Source organism: Macaca mulatta, chromosome 15 (assembly GCF_049350105.2).
Source record: "Macaca mulatta isolate MMU2019108-1 chromosome 15, T2T-MMU8v2.0, whole genome shotgun sequence".
Taxonomy (NCBI): Eukaryota; Metazoa; Chordata; class Mammalia; order Primates; family Cercopithecidae; genus Macaca; species Macaca mulatta.
In genome coordinates, this window is record NC_133420.1 from 83,492,021 (window position 1) to 83,515,565 (window position 23,545).

General features: G+C 37.8%; 1 protein-coding gene across 3 annotated transcripts in view; it reads right to left on the reverse strand.

The window, feature by feature from the left end:
* The window catches only part of CCDC171 (coiled-coil domain containing 171), a 387,879-nt gene that overhangs the window by 312,754 nt on the left and 51,580 nt on the right, over window positions 1-23,545 (reverse strand). For all 3 annotated transcript variants that reach the window (XM_015117649.3, XM_028835151.2, XM_015117650.3), the window contains exon 7: window positions 17,226-17,372. In XM_015117649.3, coding sequence (XP_014973135.3) covers window positions 17,226-17,372 — 147 coding nt within the window. The remainder of the gene's footprint in view (window positions 1-17,225; window positions 17,373-23,545) is intronic.

The following is a 23,545-nucleotide window of genomic DNA, read 5'->3' on the forward strand; positions in this document are numbered from 1 at the left end:
GAGGGTTAAGGTGAGAGGATTGCTTGAGCTTAGGAGTTCAAGACCAGTCTGAGCAAAATCTCTATAAAAAAGTGAGACCCCATCTCTATTAAATAAAAAAAAAAAAAGTATAGGCCAGGTGCGGTAGCTCACGCCTGTAATCCCAGCACTTTGGGAGGCCAAGGCGGGTGGATCACCTGAGGTCAGGAGTTCAAGACCAGCCTGGCCAACATGGTGAAACCCCATCTCTACTAAAAATACAAAAATTAGCTGGGCCCTGTGGCAGGCACCTGTAATCCCAGCTACTCAGGAGGCTGAGGCAGGAGAATCACTTGAACCCGGGAGGCAGAAGGTGCAGTGAGTGGAGATCGTGCCACTACACTCCAGCCTGGGTGACAGACTGAGACTTCGTCTCAAAGAAAAAAATATATATATATACGTATATATATATATATATATAAAATTTTAAAAGTTAGTCTCAAGGAGGTAGAGAGTAGAATGATAGTTAGGATAGTTATCAGAGGCTGGAAAGGGTGTCGGGGTGTGGGTGGCAGGGCAGAGAGATTGACTAATGGGTACAAACATACAGTTAGATAGAAGGAATAAGTTCTAACATTCGATAGCAGAGTAGGATGACTATAGTTAACAACAATGTATTGTATATTTCAAAATAGCTGGAAGAGAGATCTTGAAATATTCCCAACACATAGAAATGATCAATGTTCAAGATGATGGACAGCCTAACTACTGACTTGATAATTTCATTCTATGCACATAACAAAATATCACATGAACCCCATAAATATGTATACATTTTATGTAACAATATAAAATTAAAACTAAAAGACAAAAAACTTATGTGTATCAAAGGACTTTATTAGGAAAATGAAAAGATAACCTAAAGAATGGGAAAAAATACTTACAAATCATATATCTGAGCATGGTCTAGTATACAGAATAAAAAAAGAACTCATACAATAAAAAGACAACTCAAAATATGAGTATAGGACTTAGATGTTTGTCTAAAAAAGATATGTAAATGACCAATAACTACATGAAATGATGCTCAACACTATTAGTCATTGGGGAAATGAAAATTAAAAACACGAAGAGATACCTTCACACCCACTAGATGGCTATAATTTAAATAACAGAAAATATTGGAAAAATATTGGAAAACCTGAAAACCTCATATATTACTCATACGAACGTAAAATGGTTTGGCTGCTGTGGAAAACAGCTTGGCAGCTGCTCAAAAAAATTAAACATAGAGTTACCATATGACCCAACAATTCCAGTCCCATATATTTACCCAAGAGAAATGAAAATAGGTTCAAAAAATTATGCACAAAAGTTTATAGCAGCATTTTTCAGAATAGCCAAAGGTGGAATGCACCCAAATGTCCATCAACCGATGAATGAACAAACAAGATGTTGTGAATCCATACAATGGAATATTATCCAGCAAGAAAACGGAATGAAGTACCAATAAATGTGATACCATGGATTAACCTTGAAGACATATATAAAAGAGTAAAAGAAGTCAAATACAAAAGACCACATCCTGTATGATTTCATTTATAAGAACTGTCCAAAAGATGCAAATCCGGAGACAAAAAGTATATTAAGTGGTTGCAGGAGGATAGGGGAGAAGAAGAGACAGAAAGGGCAGTAACTGCTAATGAATATGAAGTTTCTTAGTGGGGTGATGAAAATGCTCTGGAATTAGATAGTGGTAATAGTTGCACAGTGTAGTGAATATATTAAAAGCATTGAATTGTATACTTTTAAAGGGTGAGTTTTATGATATGTGAACTATATCTTAATTAAAAAATAAAGAATCTCTGACTTGAATGTCCGGAAGGGACAGCTCCCAACTTAAGCTTCTGATTCTCATTGTGGAAAAAAAGTTATTTCTAAATGCTGACTTTGAATCCCTAGAACAAGGGTCCCCTAGAAGTTGTAGGTACAAAGCATGATGCATACTGTAGCAGAGAAATTCTTATGTTTAGCCCACACCAGAATGAGCTTTATCCTAGGGGGGCCCAATGCTAATTTTTTCTTTAAAAAAACTTACACTCCACAGGATAAAGTTCTTGCCCTTAAAGAACTGAAGTCAGTTTTCTCAGTACCCAGTATACTCATTTTAGTTTCTGTAAGTCAGAAAAAAGTCCAGCCTATCACAAGGAAATAGCCCATAGGATTGAGAATAAATGATTTTAAAAGCTAGTAAAGGAACAAAACTCACAAACCACCACTAAAGAACTTACTCATGTAACCAAACACCACTTGTTTCCCAAAAACCTATGGAAATAAAAATTTTTTAAAAAGCAAGTAAAGGGCACAGAGAGAAAAGAAACCAGGATAACAATGTTAAAATATTTTCTCAGATTCCAAAAAGCATATATGTTTCTCTATCAAAATGATAGTCATATATTTTGTTAAAATGCAGAATATTCAGTGATTCTGTAATGAATCAACAATTCAAGTTTTCACTTCTTGTATATATATTAATTAGTTAATTAATGATCTGGTTTTCACTCCAAAAATCAAGAAGTTCTGTTTTTCCTGCTTAGAGCAAAACACAGGGGGTCGAAATAATCAACTGGAGATCACGTAGTTATTTTCACAGCTTCTCACTTTAAATGAAATGTCAGAAAATTATAAGATGCTTATTATTACGGAAACTATCAATTACTCAGTGAGGACAGCAAAAAATCTTCAAATCTTTAAACAAACTCTTTCCAAGAGGAGTTTGTTGATAGACGTAATTAAATTTAAACCTCTCAATAATTTTTTTAAATCTTCTAGTCCAATGAATTAATTCTCAAATCCAGCAGAGGGTGCTAGAGGAACATCAACATGCTGCTCAAAATAATTTTTTCCAATACCACCTAAGAGAACTAGTGTAACATTCATAAACTGTGTCACAGGCATTCAATCCTAATGTAATCAACAAAGAAAGGGCAGAAAGCAGAACAAAATTCTGGTTAAAATGCATATATATATGTATATATATTTATATATATACTACAGGCTAATTTAACTATATATATGTTTGCCTATAACACAGGTATTACACTGTACTATGTACTGTACACTATGAACAACAGTCCTTTTTTTTTTTTTTTTGAGACAGAGTCTCACTCTGTCACCCAGGCTGGAGTGCGGTGGTGCAATCTCAGCTCACTGCAACCTCCGCCTCCTGGTTTCAAGAGATTCTCCTGCCTCAGCCTCCTGAGTAGCTGGGACTACAAGCACACACACCACCATGCCCAGCTACTTTTTGTATTTTTGGTAGAGATGGGGTTTCGTCATGTTGGTCAGGCTGATCTTGAACTCTTGACCTCAAGTGATCTGCCCACCTTGGCCTCCCAAAGTGCTGGGATTACAGGCGTGAACCACCACGCCTAGCCAAACAACAGTTCTGTACGTAACACAAAATTATCACATATTTTGTCATTTATAAGCTGATTGCCATGTCCTTTCCTACAGCTATGTACTGCCAAGAGATTTTTATTTTAGTAAATAGTAGGTGTTAATCGACCTCTTTTTGGTGTAATCTATCTCTCACTAAATCATATTAAGCCCAATTAGATCATCTAGTACACTTAAGAAAAGTGAGTTCTCAGTCTTTGAAGAGGGCAATATAGAGAAGAATGTCTCCTATCCAACTGTTTGATACATGTTACTTTATTATAAACCAGGCATGAGCTGAAGACTCCAATTCAGCAGCAGAACTAACCAAACATATCCAGCTGTTCTCCACATCACATTTGGTTCTATGGCTTCTATGGGCCTCTTCCAAAAGTTTCACAAGTTATGAAAACATATGTGTACAATAAATCTGCTGAAAGACTGAGTAAACAAAACCGTTTCTACTACATTCTTTTATCCCCAAATACATCCAGCTTAGAGGATCTGATGAACTTAAAATAATCAGTCAACCAAGGCCGGGCGAGGTGGCTCAAGCCTGTAATCCCAGCACTTTGGGAGGCCGAGACAGGCGGATCACGAGGTCAGGAGATCGAGACCATCCTGGCTAACACCATGAAACCCCATCTCTACTAAAAATACAAAAACTAGCTGGGCGAGGTAGCGGACGCCTGTAATCCCAGCTACTCGGGAGGCTGAGGCAGGAGAATGGCGTAAACCCGGGAGGCGGAGCTTGCAGTGAGCTGAGATCCGACCACTCTACTCCAGCCTGGGCAGCAGAGCGAGACTCCGTCTCAAAAAAAAAAAAAATCAGTCAAGCAGAAAAACTTAGATATGAAATTTAGTCCACTAAAACAGACATCAAGAAAAATGGGATGAATTATCACGAGTACATACTAGTTAATGATTTCCTCAGGAGTGTGTTATATATTACAGTTTCCTAATTAGTTGCACAAAGTTTACCCCAAATATATCAATAACTTGTGTAAATAGAACATGATTGTTCATTTTTCCAGATTTTATCATCTAATAATTCCCATTAATAGATGTTTTCATAAGTAATAAATACAGTAATAATCCATGTACAAAAAGATGATTCCAAGGGACTGAATCATCATAGACTGATTAATTCTATAATGTTTATTTTAATGCTAAGTATATTTTATTTTGTTACATTTTAATAGCTGTTAATATTTTATTACATGCATGTTACTATTTAACTATAACACTTATTCTTTACCTGGGCAGGGAAGGGGGGTATACTTGTAAATACTATCTTTTGAGCCCTTAAACAGAAGGTCTCAAAGGATTTTTATCACCAAAAAAGATGCCTCAAAGGGTCACAGTCTCCAAGTATTTGATAAACATTTGTAAAACAGGCATCACAATATTATATCACTTAATCACTAGAGTCATACATTGAAGGGTCATAATTAAGAACTGTCTATAGGCCCTTTACTATTTATCATCTTTATTGTAATCTAACATCTTAAGAAGCAATAATATTATTCAATTAGTCTGACCTTTAATGTTGGCTTTTATATGTAAATGTAAGCATTTATATTTCTAATGTCACTTCTACATGAGAGAGTGTATTTACATCAATGTCACTGAGGAGATTATGCCTAGAGTTAAATATTAATATGCTACAGTTTTCAAAGAGGTCTCGTGTATTTTCTCATTTGACTTTTACAATAACATGATATATTCTACAAAAAAGGCCTCGTATGATACATAATATTTTAAATCTTAATAAGGCATTCTAATTTGAAGGTGGTGTTTGTTTTTAAGTAGCTCTCCTACTTTCCACGTGGCCAGCACAGTACGTTAGAAAAACAACTCAGAGGCAAAATTAATGCTGCTTTGTGACTCAGAACATGGGAACTACCATGTAAAAGAGAACAGGAAGGAAGTCCAATTGGTCTTGGAAGTGAATTGGTCAGGAAGTCCTATCCACTTTATTCTACCCTCACAGAAGTCTAAACACTTTACATTTATATTCAATCCCATTAAACAAATGCGACTGCATAAAAACAGTTAAAAGATTATTAAAAACAAATGAATAGGTTTTCATGATGCTCTCATTGATACTTATTTTACTATATAGGTCAACTAAAAAGCAGAATGGAACATTTATAGAGAAACTACTATATGCCAGATGCCATACTAGGTCTTTGGCCCAAAGGCCAAAATGGGTCCTGACACATCTATAAGCATTTCCATTATAAGTAAGCAAAAGACCTGTGTTGTAGACAAAAATTGATTTGTCGCTAACGGATATTCCTTCTACTTACTTCTCTGAACTACAATTCATCTGTAACTGTTTTATTAATGGCTAAAACATACTTGTTTTCCAGAATCCCCTAGATTATTTTACATAAACAGGCTCATATAAAGCACAGAACATAGAAAGATTCAGAGCTCTCTGTGCCAGTCATCTTGATCGTGGTTAACTATGCAGTTCTGACGGTAGAAAACTCAAAGTTAAAGTCACTGAGGATGGTAACAGAGCCTTAACGGTTTCAGAAGGGATATATGAGGGCAATAGGCTGACAACAGAAATAAACTGGAGATCCCCGTAATTTTTTTATTCAGCAAGAAATGAAGTATACCACACATATTATAAAAGAGTTTAATGAAGAAAAACTTTTATTACTTCTAGGTATAATCAAAAAACCCACAGATAACAAAAATAAGAAACATCAGGAACAGAATTTGTGTTTGCAAATTCTAAATAACATGATAATAAACTAATTTACCTTCTTTAAAAATTATCTCTACCTTTTAGGGCAACAAAAACTTTAGTACTTACCAAATTTTTAACTGAAGTTCCAATCTTAAATTTTATTATGAACGTAAAATGCTGCACTTAAATGTGCAGTACCTACGACTGCATAACACAGGTGATTTCATCATCTCCCTATTTTATAGTCAGTGATCTACACAAATGGACCTTTGAAAATGATTCCTACAAACACATGATGGCTTTAAAAAGACGAATCATACAAGGTGGTCTTTATCAACAATTATGAAAGGTAAAATACAATTTTCTTTTCCTTTTTCACTTGAAGGTAGTACACATTTAGAGAAAGATGCTACTTCTGCCCTTTTTTATGTTACTGTAATATAGAATATGACTGACAGAAGCAATTCAGAATTTATTTGCAAAGAGTGTTCTCTCTCTACCATAATCTTCAGAAGATTCTTCAGTTCCCTCAGAATTAGGTTTGCATCTTCTCTGTTCTCTTTTCTTATTGAGTTAAGCTTATTTCCCATGATAATAAACTCCTCTAGTTGTAAAGAGGTTTATAAAAGCCATGGATATTTCTTTTTCCAGTTCACTTTTCCCTTGATTCTATGGTATCCAGTACTGCATTTATAAAATTGGATTGGGAGTTTGCTTTTTTTTTAATCTAAGAAAGCATTGATCCATGTTAAGATGATTAAGACACAGTGATATAAACCTTATAAGATTCTGAAATTATTTAATATATATGTTTCATACATATAAAAACTTCTTTGGCTCAGGCACATAAAAAAATCACCTTTCAAGAAATGCAAATGTTAAAAAGCTTCACTAGAATTAAGAACATTCATTAGGCTAAATGTCTATTTTATTAGTTGCTTTAGTTTGATATTGCTGATATTAAATAATGTACTTTATTAAATTAAAATTTTAACAACTTTCCTCTTTATTATTATTATCCCATCTTAGCTTAATTCTTTTAAAAATACCACTGACAATTACTTAAGTACTTAGTATTACTGGTAGTGATTGTCTCCGTAATTGAGTGTAAAACTAACATAAAACGCTCTCCAGAAATGTAACTTCTTGTTCATTATGTCACTATGTGGTCAAACAGCCAATACAAAATACACTAACTAATATACAACATATAATATATAACATAAAGCAAAGCTTTTAAAAAGAATCTAAATATGAGAAATCATAGGTAAGTTAGAAGACTAAATCTCTCCACTTGTAAAATTCTTGTAAATAGAAGAAAAATAAAGACTATCTAGACTACCTTCAAAGTTGCAAGTTCTCCAAAAGCAGAGACCTGGTATTATCAAAAGTATTTACACAGCAGGGAATAAAAAAACATAGAGTAAAAACAAAACTAGTCTAAAATAATATTATACCTATAACATCAACCAATAAAAACAGATATTAAGGAAATTAAGTATTTTACAGAAAAAAAGTCAATACTGGGTTGTGCACAACCACACCTTAAAGTTTAGGTATTAGATATTTTCTATTTTGTGTGTGTTTTATTGTTTTTTGTTTTGTTTTGTTTTTGAGATAGAGTCTTGCTCTGTCACCCAGGCTGGAGTACAGAGGCACAATCTCGGCTCAGAGAAGCCTCCACCTCCCAGGTTCAAGAGATTTTCCTGCCTCAGACTCCAGAGCAGCTGGGATTACAGGCGAGTGCCACCACGCCTGGCTAATTTTTGTATTTTTAATAGAGATGGGATTTCACCATGTTGGCCAGGCTGGTCTCAAACTCCTGACCTCAAATGATAAACCCACCTCAGCCTCCCAAAGCGCTGGGATTGCAGGCAGAAGCCACCACGCCCAGCCGATATTTTCTTAAGTGAGTCAAAACTGCCTTACCAAGAACCCTACCAACAAAAAAGTCGTTATTACATAGTACAGCCTCACAACTATAACACAATTAATAAAATGTTTTTAGTGATGATAGAATTTTCTAGCATCCTTAAGTGACTTCTAAGTGACCTTTTAAATTCTAATATTCAGAACATTAACTCTATCCTAATTTTTGTTCGTTTGTTTGTTTTTGAGGCAGGGTCTCACTTTGTTGCCCAGGCTAGAGTACAGTAGCACGATCACAGCTCAATGCAGCCTCAACTTCCCCAGGTTCAAGTAATCGTCCCACCTCAGCCCCCCAAGGAGCTGGGACTACAGGCACACTCCACCACATTTGGCTAAGTTTCGTATTTTTTGTAGGGATGATGTTTCACCATGTTGCCCAGGCTGGTCTTGAACTCCTGGTCTCAAGTGATCTGCCCACCTTTGTCTCCCAAAGTGCTGGGATTACAGGCATCAGTCACAGCTCCTGCCCCCTCATCCTTTTTTAGTAAGCCATCTGCAAGCCATAGTATTAAAAATGATATAAAATATAATGAAATCCTGAATTTACTGGCCTAAAAAGATGGTCAGCACAAGAAAAAAATAAGTTAAAATATTATTTCAAATATAATTTCATATTTTTATTCCTTCTCTAATCTTGTAAAAAATAAACCATGTGTAGTTAGAGTATGAGGAATTTTATCTTTGCCAGATTCATATTTGGCATTTCTGTTGTTAAGTCCATCTACATACTCCATACCCAGTTTCCTCCATTGTTAGCATCTTATATATATACAGTACAAATAATCCATTTTTCAAAAGGACAAGGGTCTAACTAGCTATTTCTCCAAAGAAGATACATGAATGGCTAATAAGCACATAAAATGATATTCAACATCATCAATCATCAGAGAATGCAAATCAAAACCACAATGAGGTACCATTTCACACCTACTACAGTGGTTATAATTTAAAAGAATGACAATAACAGCTGTTGATGAGGATCTAGAGAAACTAGAACCCTTATACCTTGCCGGTGAGAATGTAAAATGGTGCTGCCACTGTACAAAACAACCTGACAGTTCCTCAAAATGTTAACCACATAGTTACCATGTGACCCAGCAATTCCTCTCCTAGATATATAATAAAGACAACTGAAAACATATCCACACAAAAACCTGTACATCAATGTTCATGGTGGCATTATTCATTATGGCTGAAAAAAGTGGAAACAACACTGTGATGGTTAATACTGAGTGTCAACTTGATTGGACTGAAGGATGTAATGTTCCTAGGTGTGTCTGTGAAGGTGTTGCCACAGGAAATTAACATTTGAGTCAGTGGAGTGGGAGAGGCAGACCCACCCTCAGTCTGGGTGGACACCATCTAATCAGCTAATATATTATACAACAGCATGGCTAGAATAAAGCAGGCAGAAGAAAGTGGAACAAGGAGACTTGCTGAGTATTCCAGCCTTCATCTTTCTCCGTGCTGGATGCTTCCTGCCCTGGAACATCAGACTCCAAGTTCTTCAATTTTTAGACTCTTGGACGTACACCGTGATTTATATACATACAGTACAAATAATCCATTTTTAAAAAGGACAAGGGTCTAAATAGCTATTTCTCCAAAGAAGATATACAAATGGCTAATAAGCACATAAAATGATGAAAAGGGGCTCTCAGGCCTTTGACCACAGACTGAAGGCTGCACTGCTGGCTTACCTACTTTTGAGATTTTGAGACTTGGACTGACTTCCTTGCTCCTCAACTTGCAGACGGCCTATTGTGGGACTTCACCTTGCGATCATGTAAGTCGCTTCTCCAAACAAACTCCCCTTCACATATACATATACACATACATATATGCTATTAGTTCTGTCCCTGACAAATACAAACACAAATGTCCATCAACTGATGGACAGAGACACAAAATATATATTACATGTTACACAACAGAATATCATTCAGGCATAAAAAAGAATGAAGCACTAATACATGCTGCAAAATGGATAAACCTTGAAAGCACTATGCTAAGTGAAAGAAGTCAGTCACAAAAGACCATATATTGTAGTTCCACTTGTAAGGAATGTCTAGAATAGGCAAATCTATAAAGACAGAAAGTAGTGGTTGCTTAGGGCTGAGAGGAAAGGGGAATAGGAAAGTGATGGCTAATGAGTAGAGTTTCTTATTGGGTGATGAAAATGTTCCAAAATTTATTATGGTGATGGTTGCACAATGCTGTGAATACACTAAAAACCACTGCATTGTACACTTTAAATGGACAAATTTATAATATACAAATTACATCTCAATAAAGTTTTTTTTTTACTCATCGCTATAAGAAGTTAGACCTCAAGGCATCCACCCTTACCCCAAGTAGCCAAACAAATACCCTACCCTAGTCCTCACACAAAGGTTTATTATCTGAAGAACATAAATCTGAACCAGAAGCTGAACACAGAAATACACATGGAGAGACAGGAAGAGGGGTGCGCCAGACCGAAACCAGGGGGATGTCTGCATACTAAACAGCATGATAACCAGATTCTTCCTCCATTTCCTTCTTCCATTTTATAACCATCAAACCTGAAACTAGCAGACATCCCTTTGTAGAAATAAAAGAATTACTATCTCCTCTTTAATGTCTAAAAGGAATGTCAAATTTAACATATCTAAAACCAACCTCCTGACCTCTCCCAAACTTACTCCGCTTCTATTATTTACGAGTTCAGTAAATGGAAATGCCATTCTCTTATCTGTTCAAGCCAAAACCTTTGGCATTATCCTTTACTCCCTCTTTTTCTCTCATAATTCAGGTCCAATTAATCAGCAATTTCTGTGGGTTCTATCTTGCAAAAATATATCCAAATTAGACCATCTCTACTACATCATCTACTACAAGGCAGTAGTAGAGGAGATGTTCAAATTTGGATATATTTTTGCAAGAGAGACCCTCCTCTACTACTACTTTGTCTAAAACACTATAATCTGTCAACTAGATTATTTTAATAGTCTCCAAAACTGTCTTTTATAATCTATTATCCAAAGAGTGTCCAGAATAATGCTTTTAAAACATAAATGAGAAAAGGCATACCACTCCTCTGCTCGAAACTTTCCAAAAGCTTTCTCAGATAAAAACCAGAGTTCTTACAATGAACTACAAAAGACCTTCCAAATTCTGCACGATCTGTCTACCATTCTACACATCCTACTAGTCTCTCTCTTGCTCATTCTATTCCAGTTACAAAGGCCTACTTGCTGTTCCTCACATATTAAAAGTACACTTGCAACCCATGGTCTTGCACTTTCTATTCCTTCTACCTAGAATGCTTTTTCTTGGGATATCCATACGGTTCAATCCCTTCCTCCCTTCAGGTCTCAGCTCAAATGCCACCTTATCAAGTTAGCCTTCCATGACCACCAATACAAACAGGTAACCATCCTACCCTATTACTCATTAACTCCCCTGGACGGCTTTATTATTCTTTACAGAATTATCACCAACTAACACACTACACATTGTTCTATTTAATACGCGATTCCTCCTGACTAGAATGTCAGCTTCGAGAAGGAAGATGCTTTCGGCTGGGTGCAGTGGCTCACGTCTGTTATCCCACCACTTTGGGGACCAAGGCAGGCTGATCACTAGAGGCCAGGAGTTCAAGACCAGCCTGGGCAACATGGCAAAACCCCGTCCCTACTAAAAATACAAAAAATTAGCCAGGCGTGGTGGCGCATGCCTGTAATTCCACCTACTCAGGAGGCTAAAGCAGGAAAATCACTTGAACTAGAGGTCACAGTGAGCCGAGATCACCACTGCACGCCAGCCTGGGTGACAAAGCGAGACTCTGTCTCAAAAACAAAAAAGGAGGAAAGAGGCTTTTCTTTGTTCTCTGCTATACCTCTATGACCCAGAAATGTGCCTGCCACTCCAATAAATGTTTACTGAATAAACGAATACTGCAGTCATAATATAGGAACAGGATAGTACAAAAATGGTAGAGAACAAGCTCTCAGAAATTAAAAAGAAAAAAGGAAATATTCAATTAGAAGATTAGAAAGTGAAGTCAAACAAATCTCCCAAGAAGCATCAACAACAACAAAAAGACAAAGAGAAAGGAAAAAGTTAAAAAAAGAGTAAAATATCAATTCAGTGGTCTAACACTTGAATAATAAAAGTCTCAGAAATAAAGAACAGAAAAAAAGACTGAGGAGGATATGCTGAAGAAATAACACAAGAGAATTCCTGAACATGAAGGACACTGGGTTTCCTGGCTAAAATGGCCAACGCGTGTCCTGCACACTAAGTAAAAAAAGATCTATTCTAAGGAACATTGTTATCTCTGATGTTCTGAAATTTTACAACCAGTGGGAACTCAATAGCACAAATAATTTGGTGTGTTCAAAAACATACTACAAGGAAAAAAGGAAAGATATAGATGGAGAACTTGTAGATTGAAAGAGACTAACAGACATATAGACATGTAGACCTAATTGAGATGCAGAATCAAACTGTAAACATACATAATATTTATGCCATTTATGAGATAATTTAAAATTTGAATAATGTCTGGATATTTGACTATATTCAGTAATTATCATTAAACAATTTATATGTGATATTGATAATGCAACTTTAAATAAAGGAACCTTTATTTTTGGAAATCATAATTGTTCATAAATTGATCATTGTTGAAGCTGGTCATGGATATTAGGTTCATTATATTATTCTGTCTACTTCTACATATATTTAAAGTTTTCCATAATGAAAATATATTCTAAAAACAGAGGATCAAGAGCATTTTTGGAGAGGAAGAGAGTGAGAAAAGGGTCACAAACAAAGAATACAAACCAGAATAGCATAAGGCCTCACAGTAACAACAGAAGAAAATAGAGGCAAGGCCTTCAAATTCCAAGAGAAAATGACTTTCAACTTAAAAATCTATATTCGGTCCAATTACATCTACCCTAATACTGTCAACAAAAACAAAAACAGTCAAACTCTGTAAAATATTTGAAGAGATTTATTCTAAGCCAAATATGAGTGACCAATGGCCTGTGACAGCCCCAGGAGATCCTGAGAACATGTGCCATGTATGTGTCAGGCTACAGCTTGGTTTTATATATTTTAGGGAGACATAAGACATCAATCAATACATGTAAAATGTACACGGGCTCAGTCCAGAAAGGCAGGACAACTGGAGGGGGCAGGCGGCGGGGGCCCTCTAGGTCACTGGAATAGTATTTCCTCTCCTTACTAATTTAAAAAGATACCTTAATATGTTAAATTGTTATGTAATATCTACAACCCTACTCCTGGCTTTTCAATTCAGTTTCATTAAAAGTCTGCAGCAACAGTTAATTTTAGGTATCAATCTGACTAGATTACGGAATACCTAAAGAACTGGTAAGGCACTGTTTCCATTACTTGTGGGTGTATCTGTGAGGGGTGTTTCCAGAGAAGATTGGCATCTGCGCCAGTGAACTTAGTAGGGAAGATCTGCCCTCACCATAGGCAAGCACCAACCAACTGACTGGGGGCCTGGATAGAACAAAAAAGGAGAGAAAATAATTTTCTCTCACTCTCTCTCCCCCTCTATCTTCTCACTGCTTCCTCTCTCTCCTCCTCTCTCTCTCTCCCTCTTTCCTCACCTCTCTCTCCCCACTCTCTCCCCTGGAGCACAGACACTTTCCTCCTCCTGCCCTTGGACATCAGAACTCAAGGATCTCTGTCCTTGAGGCTCCAGGTCTTACACCAGTGGCACCCAAGGTTCTCAAGCCTTCTGCCTCAGGCTGAAAATTACACCATTGACTCCCCTGGTTCTGAGTTTTTCAGACTTGAACTCAGCTATGCTACTGGCATCCCAGAGTCTCCAGCTTACAGATGGCCTGTTAGGGGTTTTAGCCTCCATAACCAAACAAACTAGTTCCCTTAATAATCTCCTCCCATCTATCTATCTATCTATATATAGATGCAAAAATCCTCAATAAAATACTGGCAAACGAATCCAGCAGCACATCAAAAAGCTTATCCAGCATGATCAAGTTGGCTTCATCCCTGGGATGCAAGGCTGGCTCAACATACACAAATCAATAAACGTAATCCATCATATAAACAGAACCAAAGACAAAACCACATTTATCTCAAGAGATGCAGAAAAGGCCTTCGACAAAATTCAATAGCGCTTCATGCTAAAAACTCTCAATAAACTAGGTATGGATGGGATATATCAATAAACTAGGTATGTGGGCAGAAAGTGGAAAAATTCACTTTGAAAACTGGCACAAGACAGGGATGCCCTCTCTCACCACTCCTGTTCAACATAGTGTTGGAAGTTCTGGCCAGGGCAATCAGGTAGGAGAAAGAAATAAAGGGTATTCAATTAGGGAAAAGAGGAAGTCAAATTGTCCCTGTTTGCAGATGACATGATTGTATATTTAGAAAACCCCATCGTCTCAGCCCAAAATCGCCTTAAGCTGATAAGCAACTTCAGCAAAGTCTCAGGATACAAAATCAATAACAGACAAACAGAGAGCCAAATCATGAGTGAACTCCTATTCACAATTGCTTCAAAGAGAATAAAATACCTAGGAATCCAACTTACAAGGGATGTGAAGGACTTTTTCAAGGAGAACTACAAACCACTGCTCAAGGAAATAAGAGAGGACATTAACAAATGGAAGAACATTCCATGCTCATGGATAGGAAGAATCAATATCATGAAAATGGTCATACTGCCCAAAGTAATCTATAGATGACATGCTATCCCCATCAAGCTATCACTGGCTTTCTTCATAGGATTGGAAAAAACTACTTTAAATTTCATATGGAACCAAAAAGAGCCCGCATAGCCAAGACAATCCTAAGCAAAAATAACAAAGCTGGAGGTATCACGCTACCTGACTTCAAACTATACTATAAGGATACAGTAACCAAAACAGCATGGTACTGGTACCAAAACAGAGATATAGACCAATGGAACAGAACAGAGCCCTCAGAAATAATACCACACATCTACAACCATCGGATCTTTGACAAACCTGACAAAAACAAGAAATGGGGAAAGGATTTCCTATTTAATAAATGGTGTTGGGAAAACTGGCTAGCCATATGCAGAAAGCTGAAACTGGATCCCTTCCTTATACCTTATACAAAAATTAATTCAAGATGGATTAAAGACTTAAATGTTAGACCTAAAACCATAAAAACCCTAGAAGAAAACCTAGGCAATCCCATTCAAGACATAGGCATTGGCAAGGACTCCATGACTAAAACACAAAAAGCAATGGCAACAAAAGCCAAAATTGACAAATGGGATCTAATTAAACTAAAGAGCTTCTGCACAGCAAAAGAACCTACCATCAGAGTGAACAGGCAACCTACAGAATGGGAGAAAATTTTTACAATCTATCCATCTGACAAAGGGCTAATATACAGAATCTACAAAGAACTTAAATTTACAAGAAAAAAATCAAACAACCCCAACAAAAAGTGGGCAAAGGATATGAACAGACACTTCTCAAAAGAAGACATTCATACAGCCAACAGACACATGAAAAAATGCTCATCACCACTGGTCATCAGAGAAATGCAAATCAAAACCACAATGAGATACCATCTCACACCAGTTAGAATGGCGATCATTAAAACGTCAGGAAACAACAGGTGCTGGAGAGGATGTGGAGAAATAGGAACACTTTTACACTGTTGGTGGGACTGTAAACTAGTTCAACCATTGTGGAAGACAGTGTGGCGATTCCTCAAGGATCTAGAACTAGAAATACCATTTGACCCAGCCATCCCGTTACTGGGTATATACCCAAAGGATTATAAATCATGCTACTATTAAGACACATGCACACGTATGTTTATTGTGGCACTATTCACAAGAGCAAAGACTTGGAACCAATCCAAATGTCCATCAATGATAGACTTGATTAAGAAAATGTGGCAGATATATACCATGGAATACTATGCAGCCAGAAAAAAGGATGAGTTCATATCCTTTGTAGGGACATGAATGAAGCTGGAAACCATTACTATGAGCAAACTATCACAAGGACAGAAAACCAAACACCACATATTCTCACTCATACGTGGGAATTGAACAATGAGAACACTTGGACACAAGATGGGGAACATCACACACCGGGACCTGTCGTGGGACTGGTGAAGGATAGCATTAGAAGATATACCTAATGTAAATGACAAGTTAATGGGTGCAGCACACCAACATGGCACGTGTATACATATGTAACAAACCTGAACATTGTGCACATGTACCCTAGAACTTAAAGTGTAATAAAAAAAATGAATTAATTTTTAAAAAATTGTCATATGTTATTTTCTGCCTAGCCTCCTTATTGAATGTTTTTACTAGCGTTGATAATTTTAAAGCTGATTTTACTATTCATTTTATGTACATATCATCTAAAAATACTAGGAATCACACTTCCTTCCTCCCAAAAGTTATAATCCTTATTGCTGTTCTTAACAATGTTAGGTGACACAGTGAGTTTAGTAAGTGTTAACTCTAGCACTTTACCATTAAATACTCTTCCTAAGTATTCATTTGCCTAATAAAGATTATAAATTATATTTAGGACAAAACTTCTTTATCTGTTTAAATATTTCATTTCCCACAAAGCAAACAAAAATTTTAAAAAGATGAACTAACAAATCAATTAGATTTCTCTTAAGATTAAAGTTATTTTCAGTATCATTCACTAATAAAAATCCTATTTTTCATCCTTAAATTGATGCTCCTTTCCCAAGTAAAGTCTCATCTGAAAATCATTCCACATAACCATACATGATTCAAACTACAAAATTAAAATGTAATATCACTTTTATCATTTAGAACTTATGTACACCAAAACTTTTCCTGCATTGCTTACTCAACCTAACAATGTAAACAATTACTCTCAAACTTCCCAAATATTTCACGAGAGTCAATTGTTCAAAAGTGAACAGATTTTTTTAAACTAGGGCAAAACACAAAATACTCAGATACAAAAGTTTTCAAAGAAGCCAAATATACATTATAAACAGGTATTCCTAAAATTAGTTTTATATATTATCACAGAGTAAAACTCTCCAACCTTAAATCACGGAATGGGTTTTACATACGTGCGTGCGTGTGTGTGTGTGTGTGTGTGTGTGTGTGTGTGTGTATGAAAGTTTGTACACATATATATTAAAGAATAAGAAAATGTACCTCAAATTCTTTTCTAAGGCGTTCCTCTCGTTGAGTGCTAAATTCAAGTTCACTTGTTTGTCGCCGTAAAAGGTCAGAGCAGTCCATATGTTCTGTTTCTAATTTTTCTACTTTCTTATGCATATTTTGCACAGCAGTATCTTGCTCCTGGAAAATAATTCATTTTTGCATCAATAAAGTTTATAAGCCATCAATGACTAAGAGTCACTCCAATAGAAGACAGGGAGTAACTAAATCTGTGCTTCAACCATAATAATAGGTTAATTTATATAAGCAAAAGAGGCCTAGATATTTTCCATCAGTGTTTCAGAATGTCCATGTGTTTAAAAGCACTACTGAAGTTTTACAGTTCAAAAACTCTGATTAATATTACAATGGAAACTCTTACAGCATATAACAAAGTTATATTAGTTTAACTGACCTCTGAAGGTATTTATGTAATGCTGTAGTTCAATAATCATATATAATGCTTCCCCTTCCCATTAAAATTTGTAAATGTATATTACCCTTTGTGTAACAAGAAATGATTAACTTGAATGCCTAATAATGTTTATAATGCTTACATGAGCTCACGGTACTTATATTACATGCTTATATTACAAGCTTTTAAAATTGCATCCACTAGATGGCTGTGTTTCATTTCCTCTTAGATTTTCGAAAAGCTTTGAAATCTTTGCTTGGCTATTGAAAAGGAAATAACTTCAGGTAGTCTTATACTAAAATCTCTCAATCCCCTTTCCCAACTAAACACAGAAATGGGAGTTGAATTTTATTGAAAAAGTTCAAACGTAAAGTTCACACATATATCAAAGGCATTCTCCACCTTAACTAATCTAGATTCACTGTTCTCATTTAAGGCCTTTAACAAAGTCCTCTTTCCCGTATTTCCCTCACCAGAGTAATGTTATTCATGGACAAACACATTATGAATATGTACATAAGCTTCCAAGAATACCTAGCCACTCAAAAGATACAATTAGAATCTGAGTATGTTGCAAACATCAAATATAATTCCCTATGAAAGATTCTAGTTTGAAAAACACCCAGCGCCGGGCACGGTGGCTCACGCCTGTAATCCCAGCACTTTGGGAGGCCGAGGTGGGCGGATCACGAGGTCAGGAGATCGAGACCATCCTGGCTAACACGGTGAAACCCCGTCTCTACTAAAAATACAAAAAACTAGCCGGGCGAGGTGGCAGCGCCTGTAGTCCCAGCTACTCGGGAGGCTGAGGCAGGAGAATGGCGTGAACCCGGGAGGCGGAGCTTGCAGTGAGCTGAGATCGCGCCACTGCACTCCAGCCTGGGCGACAGAGCGAGACTCCGTCTCAAAAAAAAAAAAAAAAAAGAAAAACACCCAGCATCCTAAGTCCACAGTGAAAAGATGAGGAAACATTTAAAATTCAACTTCTTATTTCATATCTCCAACTTCTTATTTCTTTTTTTTTTAACTTTTGTTTTAGGTTCAGGGCTACATATATAGGTTTGTTATACAGGTAAACTCGTGTCACAGGGATTTGTTGTACAGATTATTTCATCACCCAGGTACTCAGCCTAGTATCCAATAGTTATTTTTTTCTGATCCTCTTCCTTATTCTACTCTCCACCCTCATATAGGATCCAGTGTGTGTTGTTCCCCTCTTTGTGTCCACGTGTTCTCATTGTTTGGTTCCCACTTAGAAGTGAGAACATGTGGTATTTGGTTTTCTGTTCCTGTGTTACTTTGCTAAGGATAATGGCCTCCCGCTCCATCCATGTTCCTGCAAAGGATATTATCTCATTCTTTTTTATGGCTGCATTGTATTTAATGGTGTATATATACCACATTTTCTTTATCTAGTCTAACACTGATATGCATTTAGGTTGACTCCATGTCTTTGCTATTGTGAATAGTGCTGCAATGAACATATGCATGCCATGTGTCTTTGTGGTAGAACAATTTCTACTCCTTTGAGGATATAGTCTTTGTGGTAGAACAATTTCTACTCCTTTGAGGACATACCCAGAAATGGGATTGCTGGATCAAATGATAGCTCTGTTTTTAGTTCTTTCAGGAATTGCCACACGGTTTTCCACAATGGTTGAATGCACTTACACTCTCGCCAATAATGCATGAGTGTTCCCTTTTCTCCACAACCTTGCCAGCATCTGTTATTTTTTTGACTTTTTAATAATAGTCATTCTGACTGGTGTGAGATTCCAATTCCTTATTCTTGTTCTTATGAATCCTCTTATGCATAAGATTACTATTCTATAGCAGACTATACATGAACTCTTAATAATTACTTTCTTCAGTTAACAGACTTCTTAATACAGGCATACCTTAGAAATATGGCTGGTTCAGTTCCAGACCACTGCCATAAAGCAAATATTGCAATCAAGTGAGTCACATCAATTTTTGTTTCCAAAAAATTGCAATTAAGTAATGCTTGCACTATACTGTAATCTATTAAGTGTGCAATCTCATTATATATAAAAAAATATTTATTTTAATTTAAAAATACTTTATTGAGGCCAGGCGCAGTGGCTCACGTCTGTAATCCCAGGACTTTGGGAGGCCAAGGTGGATGGATCACTTGAGCCCAGGAGTCCGAGACAAGCCTGGCCAACATGGCAAAACCCCATCTCTACTAAAAATACAAAACTTAGCCAGGTGTGGGGGCACACATCTGTAATCCCAGCTACTGCGGGAGGCTGAGGCAGGAGAATCGCTTGAACCCGGGAAGCAGAGATTGCAGTGAGTTAATATCATGCCACTGCACTCCAGCCTGGGCAACAGAGCAAGACTCTGTCTCAAAAATAAATAAATAAAATTAAAATACTTTATTGCTTTAAAAAAAAAAAAAAAAAGATGCTAACCATCATCTGGCCCTTCAGGAAGTCATCATCTTTAATGGTGGAAAGTCCTAACTCAACGTTTGTTGATGACTGTTGACTGATCAGGGTGGTAGTGGCTGAAGGCTGGGCAGTCAGGGGCAGTTTCTTAAAATAAGGCAACAAAGAAGTTTGTTACATTGGTTGACTCTTTCTTCAAAACGTTTTTTCTGTAGCATGCAATGCTGCCTGATAGCATTTTACTAGCAGAACCTCTTTCAGAACTGAAACCCTATGGCTGCTTTAGCAACTAAGTTTATGTAATACTCTAAATCTTTTGCTGTCATTTCAATAATGTTCACAGCATCTCCACCAGGAGGAGTTTCCATCTCAAGAAACTATTTTCTTTGGTCATCTATAAGAAGCAACTCCTCATCCACTCAAGTTTTATGAATGCATGAGACTGCAGCAATTCAGTCACATCTTCAGGCTCTGCCTCTAATTCTAGTTTTCTCACTATTTCCAACACATCTACAGTAACTTCTTCCACTGAAGTCTAAAACTCCATCGAAGTTATCCATAAGGACTGGAACCAACTTCCTCCAAACTCCTGTTAATGTTGACATTTTGACCTCCTCTCGTGAATCACAAATGGTCTTAAGGGCATCTAGAATGGCAAATCCTTTCCAGAAAATTTTTTATTTAATTTGCCTAGATCCATCAGAAGAATCACTCTCTATGTCAGCTATAGCCTTATGAAATGTATGTCTTAATAAGACTTGAAAGTCAAAATTCTTCACTGATGCATGGGCTGCTGAATGGATGTTGTGTTAGCAAGAATGAAAACATTAACCTCCTTGTACACAACCATCAGAGTTCTTCAGTAACCAAGTACATTGTCAACAAACAATAATATTTTGAGAACAATCTTTTTTTTTTCTGAGCAGCAGGTTTCAACAGTGGGCTTAAATATTCAGTTAAATATTCTGTAAAGAGATGAGCTGTCATCCGGGCTTTGTTGTCCCATTTATAGAGCACAGGCAGAGTATATGCAGCATAATTCTTAAGGGCCCTAGGATTTGGAGAACGATAAATGAGCATTGACTTCAACTTAAACTCACTAGCAATATTAGCCCCTAACAAGAGAGTCATCCTGTCCTTTGAAGCATTAAAGCTGGGCACTGACTTCTCTCTAGCTCTGAAACACCTAGATGACATCTTCCAATAGAAGACTGTTTTGTCTGCAAGTTTAGTGTAGCCACCTTCATCAATTATTTTAGCTAGATCTTTGGGATTACTTGCTGCAGCTTCTATATTAGCAGTTGGTTTCACTTTGCACTTTTATATTATGTAGAAGTCTTCTTTCCCTAAACGTCATGAACCAATCTGTCCCAGCATCCAACTTTTTTCCTCCAAATTCCTCACCTCTCTCAGCCTTCATCAAATTGAAGAGAGTTAGGGTCTTGTTCTAAATTACACTTTGGCTTAAGGGAATGTTGTGGCTGGTTTGATCTATCCACACCACTACAACTGTCTTCATGTCAGCAATAAGAATGACTGACTCTCTTATCACTTACGTGTTCACTAAAGTAGCACTTTTAATTTCCTTCAAAAACTTTTCCTTTGCATTCACAACTTGGCTGTTCGGCACAAAAGACAAAGCATTTAGCCTGTCCTGGTTTTGAACATTCCGTCCTCACTAAGCTTAATCATTTCTAGCTTTTGATTTAAAGTGAGACAGGTATGAGCCCTCCTTTCACCTGAACACTTAGAGGACATTGTAGAGTTAACTGGTCTAATTTCAATTTTGCTGTGTCTCAAGGAATAGGGAGGCCAGAGGAGAGGGAGAGAGTTGGAAGAACGGTTGGAGAGGAGTAGGGAGAACACATACATTTATAAATTAAGTTCATCACCTTATGCAGGCATGGTTCATGGTGCCCCAAAACAATTACAATAGCAGTAACATAAAGACCACTGGTCAGAGGAGGGGCCAAGATGGCCAAATAGAAACAGCTGCAGTCTGCAGTGCCTAGCAAGACCAACACAGAAGGTGGATGATTTCTGCATTTCCAACCGAGGTACCCAGTTCATCTCACTGGGACTGGTTAGGCACTGGGTGCAACCCACGCAGAACAAGCAGAAGCAGGACTGGGCGTCACTTCACCCTGGAAGTGCAAGGATCCAGGGAACTCCCTCCCCCAGCCAGCTAGGGGAAGTGGTGAGGGACTGTGCTACCCGCCCTGAGTACTATGCTTTTCCCATGGATTTTTGCAATCTGCAGATCAGGAGATTCCCTCGTGAGCCTACATCACCAGGGCCCTGGGTTTCAAGCACAAAACTGGGTGGCTGTTTGGGCAGACACCGAGCTGCAGGAGTTTTTTCATACTTCAGTGGCACCTGGAACTCCAGCAAGAAAGGAGAACCGTCCACTCCTCTGGAAAGGGGGATGAACCCAGGGACCCAAGAAATCTAGCTCAGCAGGTCCCACTCCCATGGAGCCCAGCAAGCTAAGAACCACTGGCTTGAAAGTCTTGCTGCCAGCACAGCAGTCTGGAGTTGACCTGGGATGACAGAGCTTGGTGGGGGAAGGAGCAACCGCCATTACTGAGGCTTTAGTAGGTAGTTTTCCCGTGACAGTGCTAAGGAGACTGGGAGGTTCGGACTGGGCAGAGTCACCACAGCACAGCAAAGTGGCTGTGGCCAGACTGCTTCTCTGGATTCCTCCTCACTGGGCAGGACATCTCTGCAAGATATGCAGCAGTTCAGTCAGGAGCTTACAGAGAAAACTCTCATCCTGGTGGGACAGAGCACCTGGGGGAAGGGATGCAGTCGCAGCTTCAGTGGACTTAAATCTTTCCCGCCTGTCAGCTCTGAAGACAGCGGCTGATCTTGACAAGGGGGAATTCTCCCAGCACAGTGCACCAGCTCTGCTAAAGGACAGACTGTCTCCTCAAGTGGGTCCCTGATCCCCATGCCTCCTGACTGGGAGAGACCTCCCAATAGCGGTTGACAGACACCTCACACAGGAGAGCTCTGGCTGGCATCAGGCGGTGCCCGTCTGGGACAAAGTTTCCAGAGGAAGCAGCAGGCAGCAATCTTTGCTGTTCTCCAGCCTCCACTGGTAATACCCAGGCAAACAGGATCTGCAAACTGCAGCAGACCTGCAGAAGTCCAGCAAACTGCAGCAGACCTGCAGAAGACGGACCTGTTAGAAGAAAAACTAACAGAAAGCAACAACATCAACATCAACATAAAGAACCATCCCCTAAAAAACCCCATCCAAAGATCATCAGCCTCAAAGATCAAAGGTAGGTAAATCCACAAAGATGAGGAAAAGTCAGCACAAAAATGCGGACAATTCCAAAAGCCAGAATGACTTTTCTCCTCCAAATGATCACAACACCTCTTCAGCAAGGGCGCAAAACTGGACAGAGAATGGGACTGGGGAAGTGACAGAAGTAGGTTTCAGAAGGTGGGTAATAACAAACTCCTCTGAACTAAAGGAGCAT